Source organism: Lampris incognitus, chromosome 10 (genome assembly GCF_029633865.1).
Source record: "Lampris incognitus isolate fLamInc1 chromosome 10, fLamInc1.hap2, whole genome shotgun sequence".
NCBI classification, from domain to species: Eukaryota; Metazoa; Chordata; class Actinopteri; order Lampriformes; family Lampridae; genus Lampris; species Lampris incognitus.
In genome coordinates, this window is record NC_079220.1 from 21025996 (window position 1) to 21040664 (window position 14669).

Genomic DNA, 14669 nt, shown 5'->3' on the forward strand with positions numbered 1-14669 from the left:
TTTCAGTGTTGCCAATCAGTAGCGGCTGATGCTAACAAATTTTTCCAAAAACTTTTTTTTGGGGGGGGGGGCACAATTTACCTTGGCGCAGCACATCTGCTTTGATGTCCACACAGTTACAGAGATATTAAGAAGGACAACGTGGCCTATAGATTTGATCAGGGTTCGTACCCTGATCAAGTAATTGTGTCCTGTGTGGTATCTAATTCCATGGGCTACATAATTTTGGTACCAGGAGTGGGGCGTAGCTAAAACATTTTTTTTTAAATTGGCAACAGAGTGGCTTATTTTTACTTAAAAAAAAATACGGCAGTGGTGAAGATTGCTGGTGACGTCCGTTGGTGTTGAGTCTGAAGCCATCCTGCTGTGGAGGTGGTGACCATCGAGAGACGACGTGAGGGGCTCTACGAGGTTCTGGTGCTTCCTGTTTCACACGACTCAGCCGTACCAGCGCAGAGGACTCCAGCGCTAACTTCAGCTACAAAGACCAAGATCCAGCAAGGCTCCAAGTTAAAGACTGTCCTTGTAGTATCCTTGAACCAGGTTTTGAACTAAATATCCTCATTTATACTGGACTGAGTAAAGATTAATATATCATTATGTCTAGTGATTCTGGTGATGAAGGGAGTTCACGTAATGATAATGGCCACGCCTCAGGTGGCATAATGGGTATAGGTGAAGGTGCTACAGAAGAAATGCAGACCACCATGCAAGAGCTCGCCAGACTGCGAGATGAGCTCACCAGGTTAAATGGTGAAGCAAGGGCTCAGAGAGCAAGTGATAACAGTGCACCCACACGTTCATACATCTACGTTCCAAGAGAACGCCAGATCCAAGCATTTAGTGGGGAGTGTGGTACAGACAGGAGATCTGTCGAAGAGTTTATTGAAGAGGTTGAAAGGGTTTTAAGATACAGAGAGCAAACAACAGAAGAACAATGTGACTACATACTATCTCTATTGCGTGGCCCTGCATTAGAAGAGGTGAGACTATGCATGAGGGGTCAGTCAGTGGGGCCCAGTGATTTATACTCTTACCTGAGCAATGCATTTGGGGAAAAGCGCAGTTCCACACAGCTTTTGCAGACCTTTTACAACCGTAACCAAACTGATGGAGAAGACCTCCGTGACTACTCCCATGCACTATCCCAGATTTTGAGCTCTGTAGTGAAACAGTCCACAGATGTAATACCTAATGAGAAAACTGTGCTCAGAGACCGGTTTATTGAGGGTTTAAGAGAAGCAGCACTCAGGCGTGAACTCAGGAAAATGGTTAGGGACAAACCAGAGAGCAGCCTTCTAGATGTGAGGAACGAGGCCCTCCTGTGGGAGATGGAGGACAGCAGGTCTCATCGTCCCAGGGTCATAAAGAGCAACCAAGTTACATCAGAGGTTCCAGAAACCCAGTGCTCTACTATTAAAACAAACAATGACCAAGGTACTGCATTAAATGATGTTCGGAGAGCAGTAGCCCATCAGGAAAAACAGCTAGCAGAGTTAGGCAAATCACTCGCTGATCTAGCCTTTGCTGTAGGTGAACTGAGTAAGCGCAGCACTCAACAGACATTCCTAGAGCCCAAGCCACGACCTAGACCCCAGCCAAAGTTCACACCAGATGGTCAGCCTATCTGTTTCAAGTGTAGAGGCATAGGTCACATTGCAAGAAAATGCCCACAGGCCAGAGGGGGTCAAGGGGAGGCAACACCTAGTTCTTCTGTAGTGCAGGAAAACTCGCACCCTCAGTTGTCATGAGCCACACAACTCGAGGGGAGGAAGCTGGCTCACCAAAAGAGACACCAGACAGAAGCAGGATCTTAGAGCGTGCAGTCCGAGAATGTAAAACTGTTGAGGTGAAACTACGAGGTGTTACAGTGTCCTGCTTACTTGACACTGGTAGCCAGGTCAGTACAATTTCTGAGAGTTTTTTCAGGGAACACCTGTCAGTGAACGGCGAAGACATTCACCCGGCATTTGAGTGGTTAAAGATCACTGCAGCTAATGGATTAGACATACCCTATATGGGCTATGTGGAGCTTGATGTAGAAGCCATGGGTCTGACTTTCCTAGAGCGAGGTTTTCTGATAGTTAAAGATTCTGAACACACTTCCTCTGTTCCAGGTCTAATAGGGATGAACATTGTCAAAAAATGCAGAGAGCTAGTACACACTGAGTTTGACACCACACTGCAGGAGAGGTTTGACTCAAACTGGAGAGAGGCTTTTAATCATCTTCATGCAGTACGTGCAACAGATAGACTCTCTTTCGCTAGGGTAGCTGGTAAGGATGTAGTCCATATACCTGCTTCATCTGCTGCTACAGTTATGGCTAGGGGACTCAGGACCGTGAGTGAGGATGGTTCTTTTTTGTTGCTGGAGTCTATGGGTGTCCCCGTTCCTGGAGGTTTGGTTGTTGTGCCTACTTTGGTTTCATCGGGCAATCACATTTTTCCAGTCCGAATCATGAACATGTCTGATGAAGATATCTGGCTAGGGCCACAGACTAGGCTATGGGTTTTGACTCAGGTAGACTGTGTGAAAAGTGATGAGCTTTGTGAGGTACAGTTCCAGAGAATCTCAGCAGACACTGAACAAGTGAGTATCAGTGAACACCCTGAAACACTGACAGATGTGCAGGAAATTCTCAGCAAGCTCAATTTTTGTGGTAGCCCAGAACAGCAAGCACAGCTGACTTTGTTACTGGAGAAGTACTCTTTTGTGTTTGCAACAGAAGATGAAGATCTAGGCCACACTGACAAAGTACAACATGAGATCCATCTGACAGATGACATACCTGTAACACAGCCATACAGACCAATCCCACCCACACAGTACAGTGAAGTCAGGGAACATATTGGCAAGCTGCTAAAAAAGGGGTCATTCAAGAAAGCTCCAGTGCTTATGCTTCGCCCATAGTACTAGTGAGAAAGGCAGATGGTAGTCTGAGGCTATGTGTCGATTACAGGAAACTCAACTCAAAGACAAGACGTGATGCATTCCCGCTCCCGAGAATTGAAGAGAGTTTTGATGCGCTGAGAGGGGCAAAGTTCTTTTCGACCATAGATCTGGCGAGCGGATACCACCAGGTAGCTATGCATGAGAGAGATCGGACTAAGACTGCATTTACTACACCGTTTGGTCTGTATGAGTATGTGAGAATGCTTTTTGGTGTTTGTAACGGTCCAGCTGCATTTCAGAGACTTATGCAAGTTACTATGAATGATCTCATTTTTCAGATACTCCTGGTCTACCTAGATGACATCTTGGTTTTTTCAGAGACATTTGAGCAGCATTTGGAGAGACTTGAGACTGTGTTTAAGAGACTGGCAGAGACGGGCCGTAAGGTGAAGTTGCAGAAGTGTGCTTTTCTACAACAGTCAGTAAAGTTTTTGGGTCATCAGGTGTCAGCAGAAGGTATAGGAACTGACCCCTCCAAGGTCTCTGCTGTTAAGAACTGGAAGGTCCCAACCACTGCCAAAGAGCTGCAGTCGTTCTTGGGTTTCTGTAGTTACTACAGGAGATTCATTCGAGGCTTCTCACAGATTGCCGGGCCACTGCATGACCTAGTCAACAAATGTTCAGGTGTGAAGAAAACAGGGAAAGTAGGTCACCAGTTTTGTAATATGTGGACACCAGAGTGTGACTCTTCCTTTGAGCAGTTAAAGGAAAAACTTACCTCTGCTCCCATTTTGGGTTTTGCCGACTTCACACAACCATTCGTAGTTGAGACAGATGCTAGTCAGCATGGATTAGGCGCTGTATTGTGTCAGCAGCAAGGTGACACCAGACGTGTCCTAGCATATGCTAGCCGCAGACTATGCCAGGCTGAGAAGAATGACCGTAATTATAGTAGCATGAAGTTGGAGTTGCTTGCCTTAAAATGGGCAGTTGCTGAAAAATTCAGGGGTTACTTGCTTGGTTCAAAGTTTGTTGTCCTGACTGATAACAATCCCCTCTGCCACCTCAAGACAGCCTCGTTAGGTGCTATAGAGCAGAGGTGGGTAGCGCAACTGTCTGTTTTTGATTTCGAGGTTAAGTACCATCCTGGTTGCAGTAATGCCGCCGCAGATGCTCTCTCTAGGCAGGAGTTTGCAGGGGAGCCTCAAACAGACCCTGACTCGGATTTTGACAACTGTATCGCTGTGTGTAACCTGATTGAGCGAGGAACAGTTCTGGATCCTGGTCTTGTCTCTAGAGGTCTGGAGTGTTACAAAGTGAGGCAGATCCGTGCTGGGGAGTCGAGGTCTGGTGAGACAGGTACTAAACAGGGCAACACCCCCACACTGCCAGGTTATACCAGAGAGGAGCTGGTAGGTTTTCAGGCCGGTGACCCCACCCTAAAAGAGTTTAGGGCATTTTGGGATCGGGGGAGGAGGCCATGTCCCAGAGAGAGAGCAGCCCTGTCTAGTCAAGTGAAAAGATTGTTGAAACAATGGAGATGCATACAACAACGAGAAGGGTTGTTATACAGGGTTATCACAGACCCACGTCATGGAGAAGTGTGGCAGTTACTCGTGCCTAGTTGTTTGAGGGACCAAGTTCTAGAAAATGTACATAACAACATGGGACATCAGGGCATGGAGCGCACTGTAAACTTGCTAAGAGGAAGGTGTTTTTGGGTAGGGCTATGTGAGGATGTTGAAAGCTGGGTTAAAAACTGCGAGCGGTGCATTTTGACCAAGATGCCTCAGCCAAAAATCCATGCTCCAGTTCAGGCATTCCTGGCCTCCCGACCTCTAGAAGTGGTGGCTGTTGATTTTACAGTGTTGGAGGCAGCTTCACATGGCCGTGAAAATGTCCTTGTTGTGACCGATGTGTTTACAAAGTTCACACAAGCGTATGCTACCAAAGACCAGAAGGCTGACACTACAGCTAAAGTTTTGCTCAGGGAGTGGTTCATGAAATATGGGGTCCCAGAGAGACTGCACTCAGACCAAGGTCGAAATGTCGAGAGTGAAATTATAGCAGAGCTGTGCAAACTCTATGGGGTTAAAAAGACACGGACAACTCCCTACAGGCCACAGGGAAACGGTCAGTGTGAAAGATACAATCGCACACTCCATGACTTGTTAAGGACACTCCAACCAGAGAAAAAAAAGCGTTGGCCAGAGCATCTGACTGAAGTAGTATATGCCTATAATGTCACTCCTCATTCCACCACAGGGTACTCGCCTTATTATTTGCTTTTCGGGGTACAGCCACATCTCCCAGTAGACGCTTTATTAGGGCGTGAGTGTGTGTCAGACAGGAAACAGGATTGGTTGTCTGTTCATCAGGAGAGACTCAGACAGGCACACGAGAGAGCCAGAGAGTACTCAGAGCAGAAGGCAGCTGAGAGGATCTCACTGCAAAATGAGAAGGTGTATTGTCCTCCTGTGGACATGGTCAGTTGGTTTTCCTACGTCACAGACCCCCAGGTAGACATAAGATTCAGGACACATGGACCTCAACAGTCTACAAGGTAGTTGACATCCAGGGTACCACACACACCGTTGAAACTTTTGAGGGAGGTCCCATTAAAAGAGTTCATAGGTCAGAGTTGCAACCTTGTGCAAAACCAGTTCCCAAACCCAGAACTAGAACTAGGTTACAGACCACTACACAGCCTGTAGCTGAGGATGAGCCCGAGTCACCTGAGGCTGACTTTGTTATTGTTGAGGAAGTCATCCCTCGCCGGCTTGTGCAAGTACCTAACCTGCCTCTTGCAGCAGAAAGTGTTAGTTTACATGTGACAGCACCCACAGAGGAGAGTGACGGTGAAGGACCTGAGGAAGGTTATTCAGATATGAGAAATTGTGGCACAGAAACAGAATGTGTTAATGATGTGCATCCAGGCGTTAGCGACAGTGACTTGCCCATTATTGAAAACAGGGACAGGCCCGCACTAACAGATGATGCTGTTGGAGCAGGACGTAGAACCTATGCACCTAAACCTGCCATTAGGAAAAGCAAGCGGGAAATGGCTGGATCTCATTCAAACCCATTTCATCTGCCAAAGTCAGCCTGTAATGCAGTCTCAGTCAGCACAGACATGTTCTCTAAGGTGTTGACAAGCCTGGGTGCTGCTCTCTTTCAAAAGGCCTTGCAGGGAGTATTTGAGTCAGTTCATGTTTCGTAGTCACCGAGGACGTTGACTATATTTGCTGGGGAGTATGTAGCCGGGTGGTAAGTCTGTTAAATATGTTAAATGATTTTCCACTTAAATTTAGTATAGTTTAACTGTTAATATATGTAATTGTTACACTGTCAAGCCATGTAAAATGTCATTTGATGTATTTAAATTGTGAAGCAGATTGTGAGTGTGTTTTTATAGTTTTGGTTGTCATTGCATGTTTTGACCAGTAAGTGGCAGTGTTGCGGACTTTTATTGTAACTCCGTGCAAGTTATCCAAGTGCATCTTGGGTACTCTTTCTGCAAGTTATCCAAGTGCGTCTTGGGTATTCTTTCTTTTTTCTTGTGTGAACCACCTGAAGATTGCGGTGTGACGTTTGCTCTGACTCCGTAGTAAGTAGGTGTAAATATCTTGTGAAATATACCTGTAACATTATTCCAAACAATATTGTATGTCGGTAATTTGACACGATGGTTTGATTTAGACGCTACTGGAGTTGATGTTCGGTGATTTTGGGCGCGAGCCGTCGACCACTGTTCGCCATTGCAGGCATGACAAGGTAATGTTGGCGTGCATAAAGCCACACCATGCCATTGTATTTGGGTAGTAAGGGAAATGGAAAGGTTTTATATGCATTTTAATTCTGTTTAAAGGTAACTGACAGAGTGAGAAGTTGCGCAATCTTCAGGAAGTTCCACATGTCTTTGTTAAACCCTGTTTAACATACATAGTCCACTGCCGTATTTTGCTCCGTATTTTGTATTTATTATTTTCCTTTTAAAATCTTTTCTGTTAAACTTGCCACATCTGTGAACATTTATGAGCTGTTTGCTCGAAAGACACAGGAATTTATGCACTCAGTAAAACGATCTGCATTCGAAGGTTCAAACAATAAAATTAAAGCTACAAGAACCCCGGAAGTAATTGTGTCCTGTGTGGTATCTAATTCCATGGGCTACATATGGTGCAAAATTATGTCAATACCATTACATTACAACACATTACATTACAGTCATTTAGCCGACACTTTTATCCAAAGCAACTTACAAGTGCATTTAACTTAGGAAATCAGGAGAACTACTAGTCCTGTTGTAACAGCTTTGTAACAGCATTGTCCTGTTGTAACAGCTTCAGACAATCTATCACATTTTTCTAGTAACCGCTGCCTGGATCTCGTTTTAGGGGCCCATAATTATTGATGTCACTAAGTAACATCATAACTTTCTCATGATAGTCTGTCTGGTTTAATAAAACAGTTAATCTTCCTTTGTCTGCCGGAAGGGTGATGATGTTATTGTCCTTAAGAGTTGTGAGTGCATTCCTCTCATCTCTGTTGATGTTGGACAGCGGTGTCTTCGCATTGCTGAGGCAAGCTGAAACTTTCATCCACAGTTGCTCCGGTTCTGGGTCCGCGATGTTGTTACGGATTGCTGATTCTGTGGCTGTGATCAGTTCCACTATCATTATTTGCCTTGGCGTGACAACAAAATTCAGCCCCTTAGCAAGGATGTCTTTCTCCGCCTGGGTGAGTTGTCTGTCAGACAGATTCTTTACCCATCAGGCTGTGTCTGGTGTCTGTCTCTGTCTGCCATTGAGGGTACCGTCCGTTGTCTGCCGATGTCTGGCATGCAGCAAGTAGGTCGAACTTCTTTTGTTGCCTGGTTTTCTACTTTCCATGATGTGCTAGATGAACCTTCTACGTCAACTCAACCACATGTAGGAAAGTGGTATCATTGGGATGTGACACAAGTCTCTATTGGATCTGCTGCTCTTTGAATTTCAAAGTATCGATGGTAAAATTAGTTTGTCTCACTCCTTCGTTCAACAGCGGGCTCTGTGTCTTCTGGAGCAACTTGCTAGCTCAATGGCCCTTGACCGAAGAGTTCATTTGCAGGCTATTAGGTGTATTCCCACTCTGTGCACCTGAGGCTGAATCTCAGGTGGTTCCTGTAGTCTGCCATCTTGTGCACCATTTGCTCGTACTCACTATAGGCTACTGAAATTGAATGTCTATGGAACCATTTTTCCTCCTGGCGTGTCAGTGTCGTGTCTCTTCTTAAACAAAATACTGGAGTCAAAATAACATTTCACTATTTACTGGAACTATTTACAAGTATACAATCAAATCAAAGTCTTAATCTTTTTGTTCAAAGTCTTTTTGCTTTCATGGACACGTTCATGGTAAAAACCGTGTGTTGCTCCATTGTCTCTCCAGCGTGAACTGAACACGTGCACTCCTCGTGTCCTCTTGCAGCTCCTACATTTGTCAAAATAAAAGTCCTCATGGGAGAACATCAGTACACCATAACAAACTGGCATTTAAACTAACCAAAAATATTACCAAATAACATTATGGCTCTTACATCCCAGCACCTAATTTCATGGGAATTTACACAAGCAAGTAAAAAACATGTCCTACATAGAGCCATCGAAAATTTTCTTACTTGCAATGATATAAACAATAGCACAAGAAACATGCCAATGTTATTACAATTACACAGTTTTGTTTCCTCATTTCTTAACTTAATAATAATAATTGTCTATGATATCACAGTCATTGTCTGTCATCCTGCTTCTTGGAGCAAGCAGATCTTGATTGGTTGCTCCACCGTGCTGGTCTTGGTCTGGATGCAAGCACGGTGAATAACTCCCCTGGAGTCAGCGAAATTCTTGAGTATTCTTCCCATCATCCAGTACTTTCTCGGTGCAGTATGATCAACGGCCAGGGCTATATCACCAGGCTCAAGTTTCTCTTCATTTGGGTCAATTTCTGACACTCTTGAAGAAGAGGTACGTACGCATATGAATCTTCTTTTTTAAAGACACCAGGGGCCAAGACTGGTTGCTTTTTTTATCAGCAGAAGATGGTTCAGAGTCAAAACCTCCAAATCATTGAGGTCATCAGAGGCCTTGGTGATTGGGCAAGCATTCCTTATTGTTTTCACTTCACACATGACTGTACTAAGTGCCTCGTCATCTAACATTTATTTTTTGTTTTTTTTGTTTGTTTTTTTTTTTGTTTGTTTTTTACAATGGATTGAAGAATTTTCCTCACTGTGTGTATCTGCATTTCCCAAATGCCTCCTTGGTGAGATATTGCTGGAGTATTGAAAATCCATATTCAATCCAACACAATCCACAATCCAATGGTCAAAGTGAACGAGGAATCCAGACCATAAAACACCTGCTCAAGAAAGCACGAGAGAGGAGGAGACCCATATCTTGCTCTTCTTGAGTACAGAAATGCACCTTTGGATAGAGTGAGACTGCCTCCTGCCCAACTGCTAATAGGTCGGCGACTGAAGACAAAACTACCAGCAACTATGCAGCTGTTGAAGCCTCAGCTGTACAAGGGAGTGCATGGACAAATTAGGAAAAGACAGTTGAAACACAAACACTACTTTGATGGAGGCGCGAGAGACCTACAGGAGGATGAGACTGTGAGATTCAGAGTGGGCAATACATAACAGCCAGCTGTTGTGAAACATCGCCATGTTCAGCCAAGGTCTTTTGAGATCCAAACACCTGAAGGCAGCACCTTTCACAGAAACAGGCGACATCTGCTAAAGAGCAGAGAGGACAGACTTCCAGAACTGGACAGAACAGGTCAGGAACAGGAGGACTTCATGGCGTCTGCTAGTGAACCCGCAGACATCACAGTGACGCCAACACCTGTCGCTTCTCCTATAAGAGAGACTGTAACACCAAAGGTGACTACCGCTACAACAGGTCCAGTAAAGACCTCACGCTCTGGGAGAGTGATTAAACCTCCAAAACGTTATTCCCAGTAAAGTTAAAGAAAAAAGAAAAAAAGTAAAGTTGAGTGAATGTAACGGTGAATTAATGTTGTTACATTACAGGTCACATACTTGTTTAATGTTTGTACTGAGTGAAAGTAACATTGCATAGATGTTTTGTTGATAAGTAAAATAGACCAAGTGAAGAAAAAAAAAGAGAGAACGGAAAGTTAATGTCTTAAAGTTAAGGATAAACATCTCTAAGATGAAGCACATAAATGCTTTAATAATGCTTAGATTGTTATCTGAGTTTATTATTACATGATTCAGGTTTATTTGCCTTGGTTACATATTCAGGTGTTCTGCTTGAAAGAGGGAGATGTGATGTGTAATAACTAATCTTAGCCTGTGGTGGCGCTGCTGCTCTTACATACCTGTTGAATGACATGTAACACTATAGAAGAACGCGATCAGCAAAAAGACGGTCAACCAGATTCAATGTGTTTCTCCGTCTGAGTTATTGTGTCGCCTCACTGTTAATCTAATTAACAATACATATAGGACAGTAGGGAAATGCCAGAGAGTTGAATCAGGTCATCTGTGCACAACGTTTATTGGGAGAAATGTTCCATCACTTTTCCAAGTGACTTCTTCAGTGTCAACTGACTGCAGGTATTCCCTCCCTTATAAACAACACGGTTGCGTAATGATTGGAATCGACGATCAGTTTCGTATGCAAATTGTCATGACCATTAACTAGAGTTACAATGGCTATGTGTACTATTCACAGATGATTGGGGAATAGCTGTAATCACAGCGTTGTAAGATGGTACATCTCGCCAATTTACAATGCGGTCATTGCACGTTTAGCTAGTCATGCTCAGGTTCACTTCAGATTGGATTGCTATTGCCTACCTTGTTTTTTTAACACATTTAAACATTGTGTTTTTTGTAGTTTTAACATTTTTAAAGTTGTTTTATTTGCCGATATCGTTGTTATAGAAATGTATTATTTATCTTTGTGAATCTATACTTATCTCGGGTAGATGAAGCTCGTCAGCCTTGTCAGGCAGTTCATCTAGAAGGAAAACTCTGATTTAAAACCTCCGCTCTCCATTGCCAATCGTCTCGCCAGTCTTGTCACTGGTAGTAGGTGGTCTCGGACGAGAGAGTGGGGTTGATGATGTGCAACTCTTCCTCACTTTAATCATCGTGTAAGTCATCCATCACAGGATGACTGGGTGGTCCTTGTCGCTGCAACGGACCAATAACAGATACTTACCTACAGTTTACCTATAATATGCAAGGAAGCATATAACCACATGAACAACCAATTGAAATCAAATGCAGAATAGAACATAGAACAGAACTTTATTTGTCATTGTACAAGTACAATGGAATTTGAAAGTGCCGTTGAAAGTGCAAAGATCAGTATAAAAAGAATTAAAAACATAAAACACGCACACATTAATTTCTACATTATACTGGAAACCAACATATTGCACAAAAAGTCAGGAAGTGCGATTATGGCTCGGGGATAGAAGCTGTTCTTTAGTCTGTTTGTCCGAGCTCTTATTGTCCTGTAACGTCTGCCCGAGGGCAGCAGTTCAAACAGATGGTGTCCTGGGTGGGATGGGTCTTTGAGCATGCCATGGGCTTTTCTGAGGCAGCAGGAACTGTATAGGTCTTCCAGCGAGGGGAGTGAGCATCCGATGATCTTCTGGGCAGTGGAGATGACGCTCTGGAGCGCCCTCCTCTCTGCTACTGTGCCAACTGGCAAAACAAACACAGATGCAGTAGGTCAGTATGCTCTCTATGGAGCTGCGGTAGAAGGACACAAGCAGTGAGGTGGTAAGGTGGTTCTTCCTGAGGATCCTCAGGAAGTAGAGTCTCTGCTGTGCCTTCTTAACCAGCGCTGTGGTGTTAACGCTCCAGGTCAGGCCCTCCTCTATGTGTATGCCCAGAAAATGAAAGTCCGAGACACTCTCCACACAATCCTCACTGATGAAAAGGGGATGATTGTCCATTTTGTTCCTCCTGTAGACTACAGTCAGCTCATTTGTCTTGGAGGTGTTGAGGATCAGGTTATTTTCCCTGCACCACACAGACAGCCGCTCCATCTTGTCCCGGTACGCAGACTCACCCCCCCCCAGAGATGAGCCCCACCACCGTAGTGTCGTCTGCAAACTTGATGATGGTGTTGCTGGAGTGAGCGGGGGTACAGTCGTGTGTGTACAGGGTGTCGAATAGGGGGCTCAGCACCCAGCCCTGTGGGGAGCCGGTGCTGAGGCTGAGGGCTGAGGAGATGTAGGGGGCCTACTCTGACCCTGTGGGTGCTAAGACAGGAAGTCCTTAATCCAGAGGCAGATGGAATAAGCAAGGCCCAGTTCTGTCAGTTTGGTCACCAGTCTGTGGGGGGGGGGGGTGTTGAATGCAGAGCTGAAGTCCACAAAGAGCAGCCTGGCATAGCTCCCCTGCTACTCTAGGTCGGTCAGGGCAGTGTGGAGAGATGTGGCTATAGTGTCCTCTGTTGACCTATTTGCTCTGTAGGCAAACTGGTGTGTGTCGACAGTGGGTGGAAGGCTTGAGATGATGTGACTTCGAACCAGTTTCTTGAAGCACTTCATTATGACGGGTGTGAGTGCCACAGGCCGGTAGTCGCTCAAGCTGCTGACAGTGGACTTTTTGGCAGTTGGACTATGGTGGATGACTTTAGACAGGGTGGGATGGTGGATTGGGATAGGGACTGGTTGAAGATCTTGGTGAAGACCCCCACCAGTTGGTCCGCACATTCCTTCAGCACCCATCCAGGGATGCCATCGGGACCCGCAGCCTTCGTCGGGTTCACCGCCCTCAGTGTGCGCCTCACCTCATGCTCCTCCACCATGAGGATGAGGCTGCTGTAGGCTGGTTGATGGAACGTGGCTTCTCCTCAAAGCAGGCAAAGAAGATGTTAAGTTCCTCTGCCAGTGAGGCGTCACCGTCAGCAGCTGTGAGGTTGCTCGATTTGTAACTGGTGATGTGCTGAACCTCCTGCCACACCTGCCTTGTGTTGTTGCTGTTTAAGTTGTCCTCAATTTTATTTTTGTAAGCTGCCTTGGCCTCTCTGATGACTCTTTTCACCTTGGCTCTGGCAGCACTGTATTGTGCCCCATCACCAGACCTGAGAGCAGTGTTCCTATCCCTCAGCAGGCTCTGGACCTCTTTTGTCATCCAGGGCTCCTGGTTGGGATAAATCCGGATTTGCTTGTCAACGGTAACAGTGTCCATGCAGTTCTTGATATAGCACAAGACAGTTGTGGTATACTCCTCCAGGTCCTGATGTTAAAAAATATCCCAGTTAGTTCTTTCAAAGCAGGCCTGCAACTGATGAGAGGCACCTTCAGGCCATGTTTTAACAGTCTTAGTTGTGGTAAGAGCACGTTTCCTGAGGGGGGTGTATGCTGGGATTAGGAACAGGAACACATGGTCAGACTGGCCCAGGTGTGGTAGTGGTTTAGCCCTGTAGCCCTGTTTGATGTTGGAATAGACCTTGTCCAGTGTATTTGCTCCCCTAGTAGCACACCTAATGTGCTGATGGAATTTAGGGAGCACTGCTTTAAATCAGCATGGTTAAAGTCCCCCGCTATGATGTGAGCAGCCTCGGGATACATGCTCTGGTTGTTGCTAATGGTGTTATGTAAATGTCCAAGAGTCGAGCTAGCATTAGCATCTGGTGGAATATACACAGCAGTTATCATGACCACAGTAAACTCCCGGTGAAGATATATGGGCCTGCATTTAACAGTCACGTACTCCAGGTCCGGGGAGCAGTAGCTGTCTACAGTCTTTGTGTTGGTACACCACTTGTTGTTCACATAGACGAATAGCCCCCCTCCTCTGGTCTTACCAGAGTCTCTGGTCCTGCCCTGACAGTGTATTGTGCGGCCTGCTAGCTCAATAGCTGTATCCGGTATGAATGAATGAAGCCAGGTCTCTGTAATAAACAGGATGCAACTGTCCTTGATGGTTTTGTCCGTTGCAACCTGTAACTTCAGGTCTTCCATCTTATTTGCGAGGGCTCTAGCGTTGGTTAAGAAAATACTAGGGAACGGCGGCTTGTGTGGCCGCCTCCTTAGCCTCACCAACACGCTGGCTCTACAGCCTCGCTTTTGCCTCATGTCCCTGCGTCGCCACCGCCCCCCGCCAGCGGGGATGGGAAACCACGGATAAACCGGGCTCCTGGCTATGTCCGCCAGTATGTCGTAGAAGTGGAGAAACTCTGCAGTAACAGACTGCTCGTTGTGTAGCCCTATTTTTAGGAGATCGAATCGGCTGTAGATGTTGTTCGCCCAGCAGAATGTCGTCAAAACGAGCAACAAAACATACAAAGACACCCATAAAACGCACCGAGAAGGAGAGCACTGAGCTGCTGCGCCTATGCGCGCCGCCATTTATAAATTTTATAAACAAAAATGTTATTTTGTTTATAAAATTTGTTTCAGTTTTACTAAAAGAAAGGAGTCAATGATATATATATATATATATATATATATTTTGTCACGTATCAGGAAAGAACCCAAAAGCAGACGGGACAACCAGGTAAGGGAAGAATCAAGTCTTTATTGAAGTAACCGATCTCAGGGGTAGAGCAGGAGTCCATGAAAGGGGACGTTCCAGCGAAGACTGGACCACAGTGGAGGCTTTTTAAGGGTGATGATCGCGTTGATGTCAAGGGAGAGCGGCTGACTGCTTTGATGGCCAGCTGGTGTCAGGGGCGAACGCTTTGATGTCAAGGGCGAGAGGCTGATTGCTTTGAAGTCAAGGGAGAGAGGCTGTGACGGG

The 14669-nt window shown here is 45.4% G+C and overlaps 1 protein-coding gene across 1 annotated transcript; it reads left to right on the forward strand.

Annotated features, from left to right (window-relative positions):
* Window positions 1-2842: 2842 nt before the first annotated feature.
* LOC130119374 (uncharacterized) lies at window positions 2843-7022 on the forward strand. The gene is made up of 2 exons (XM_056287846.1): window positions 2843-3081; window positions 3232-7022. The coding sequence occupies exon 2, from the start codon at window positions 3619-3621 to the stop codon at window positions 5458-5460; it is 1842 nt and encodes a 613-aa protein (XP_056143821.1). The 5' UTR covers window positions 2843-3081; window positions 3232-3618; the 3' UTR covers window positions 5461-7022.
* Window positions 7023-14669: the final 7647 nt, after the last annotated feature.

Coding starts and splice junctions, on each gene's coding strand:
- LOC130119374 (XM_056287846.1), top strand. CDS start 3,619: ATGTGGACACCAGAGTGTGACTCTTCCTTTGAGCAGTTAAAGGAAAAA.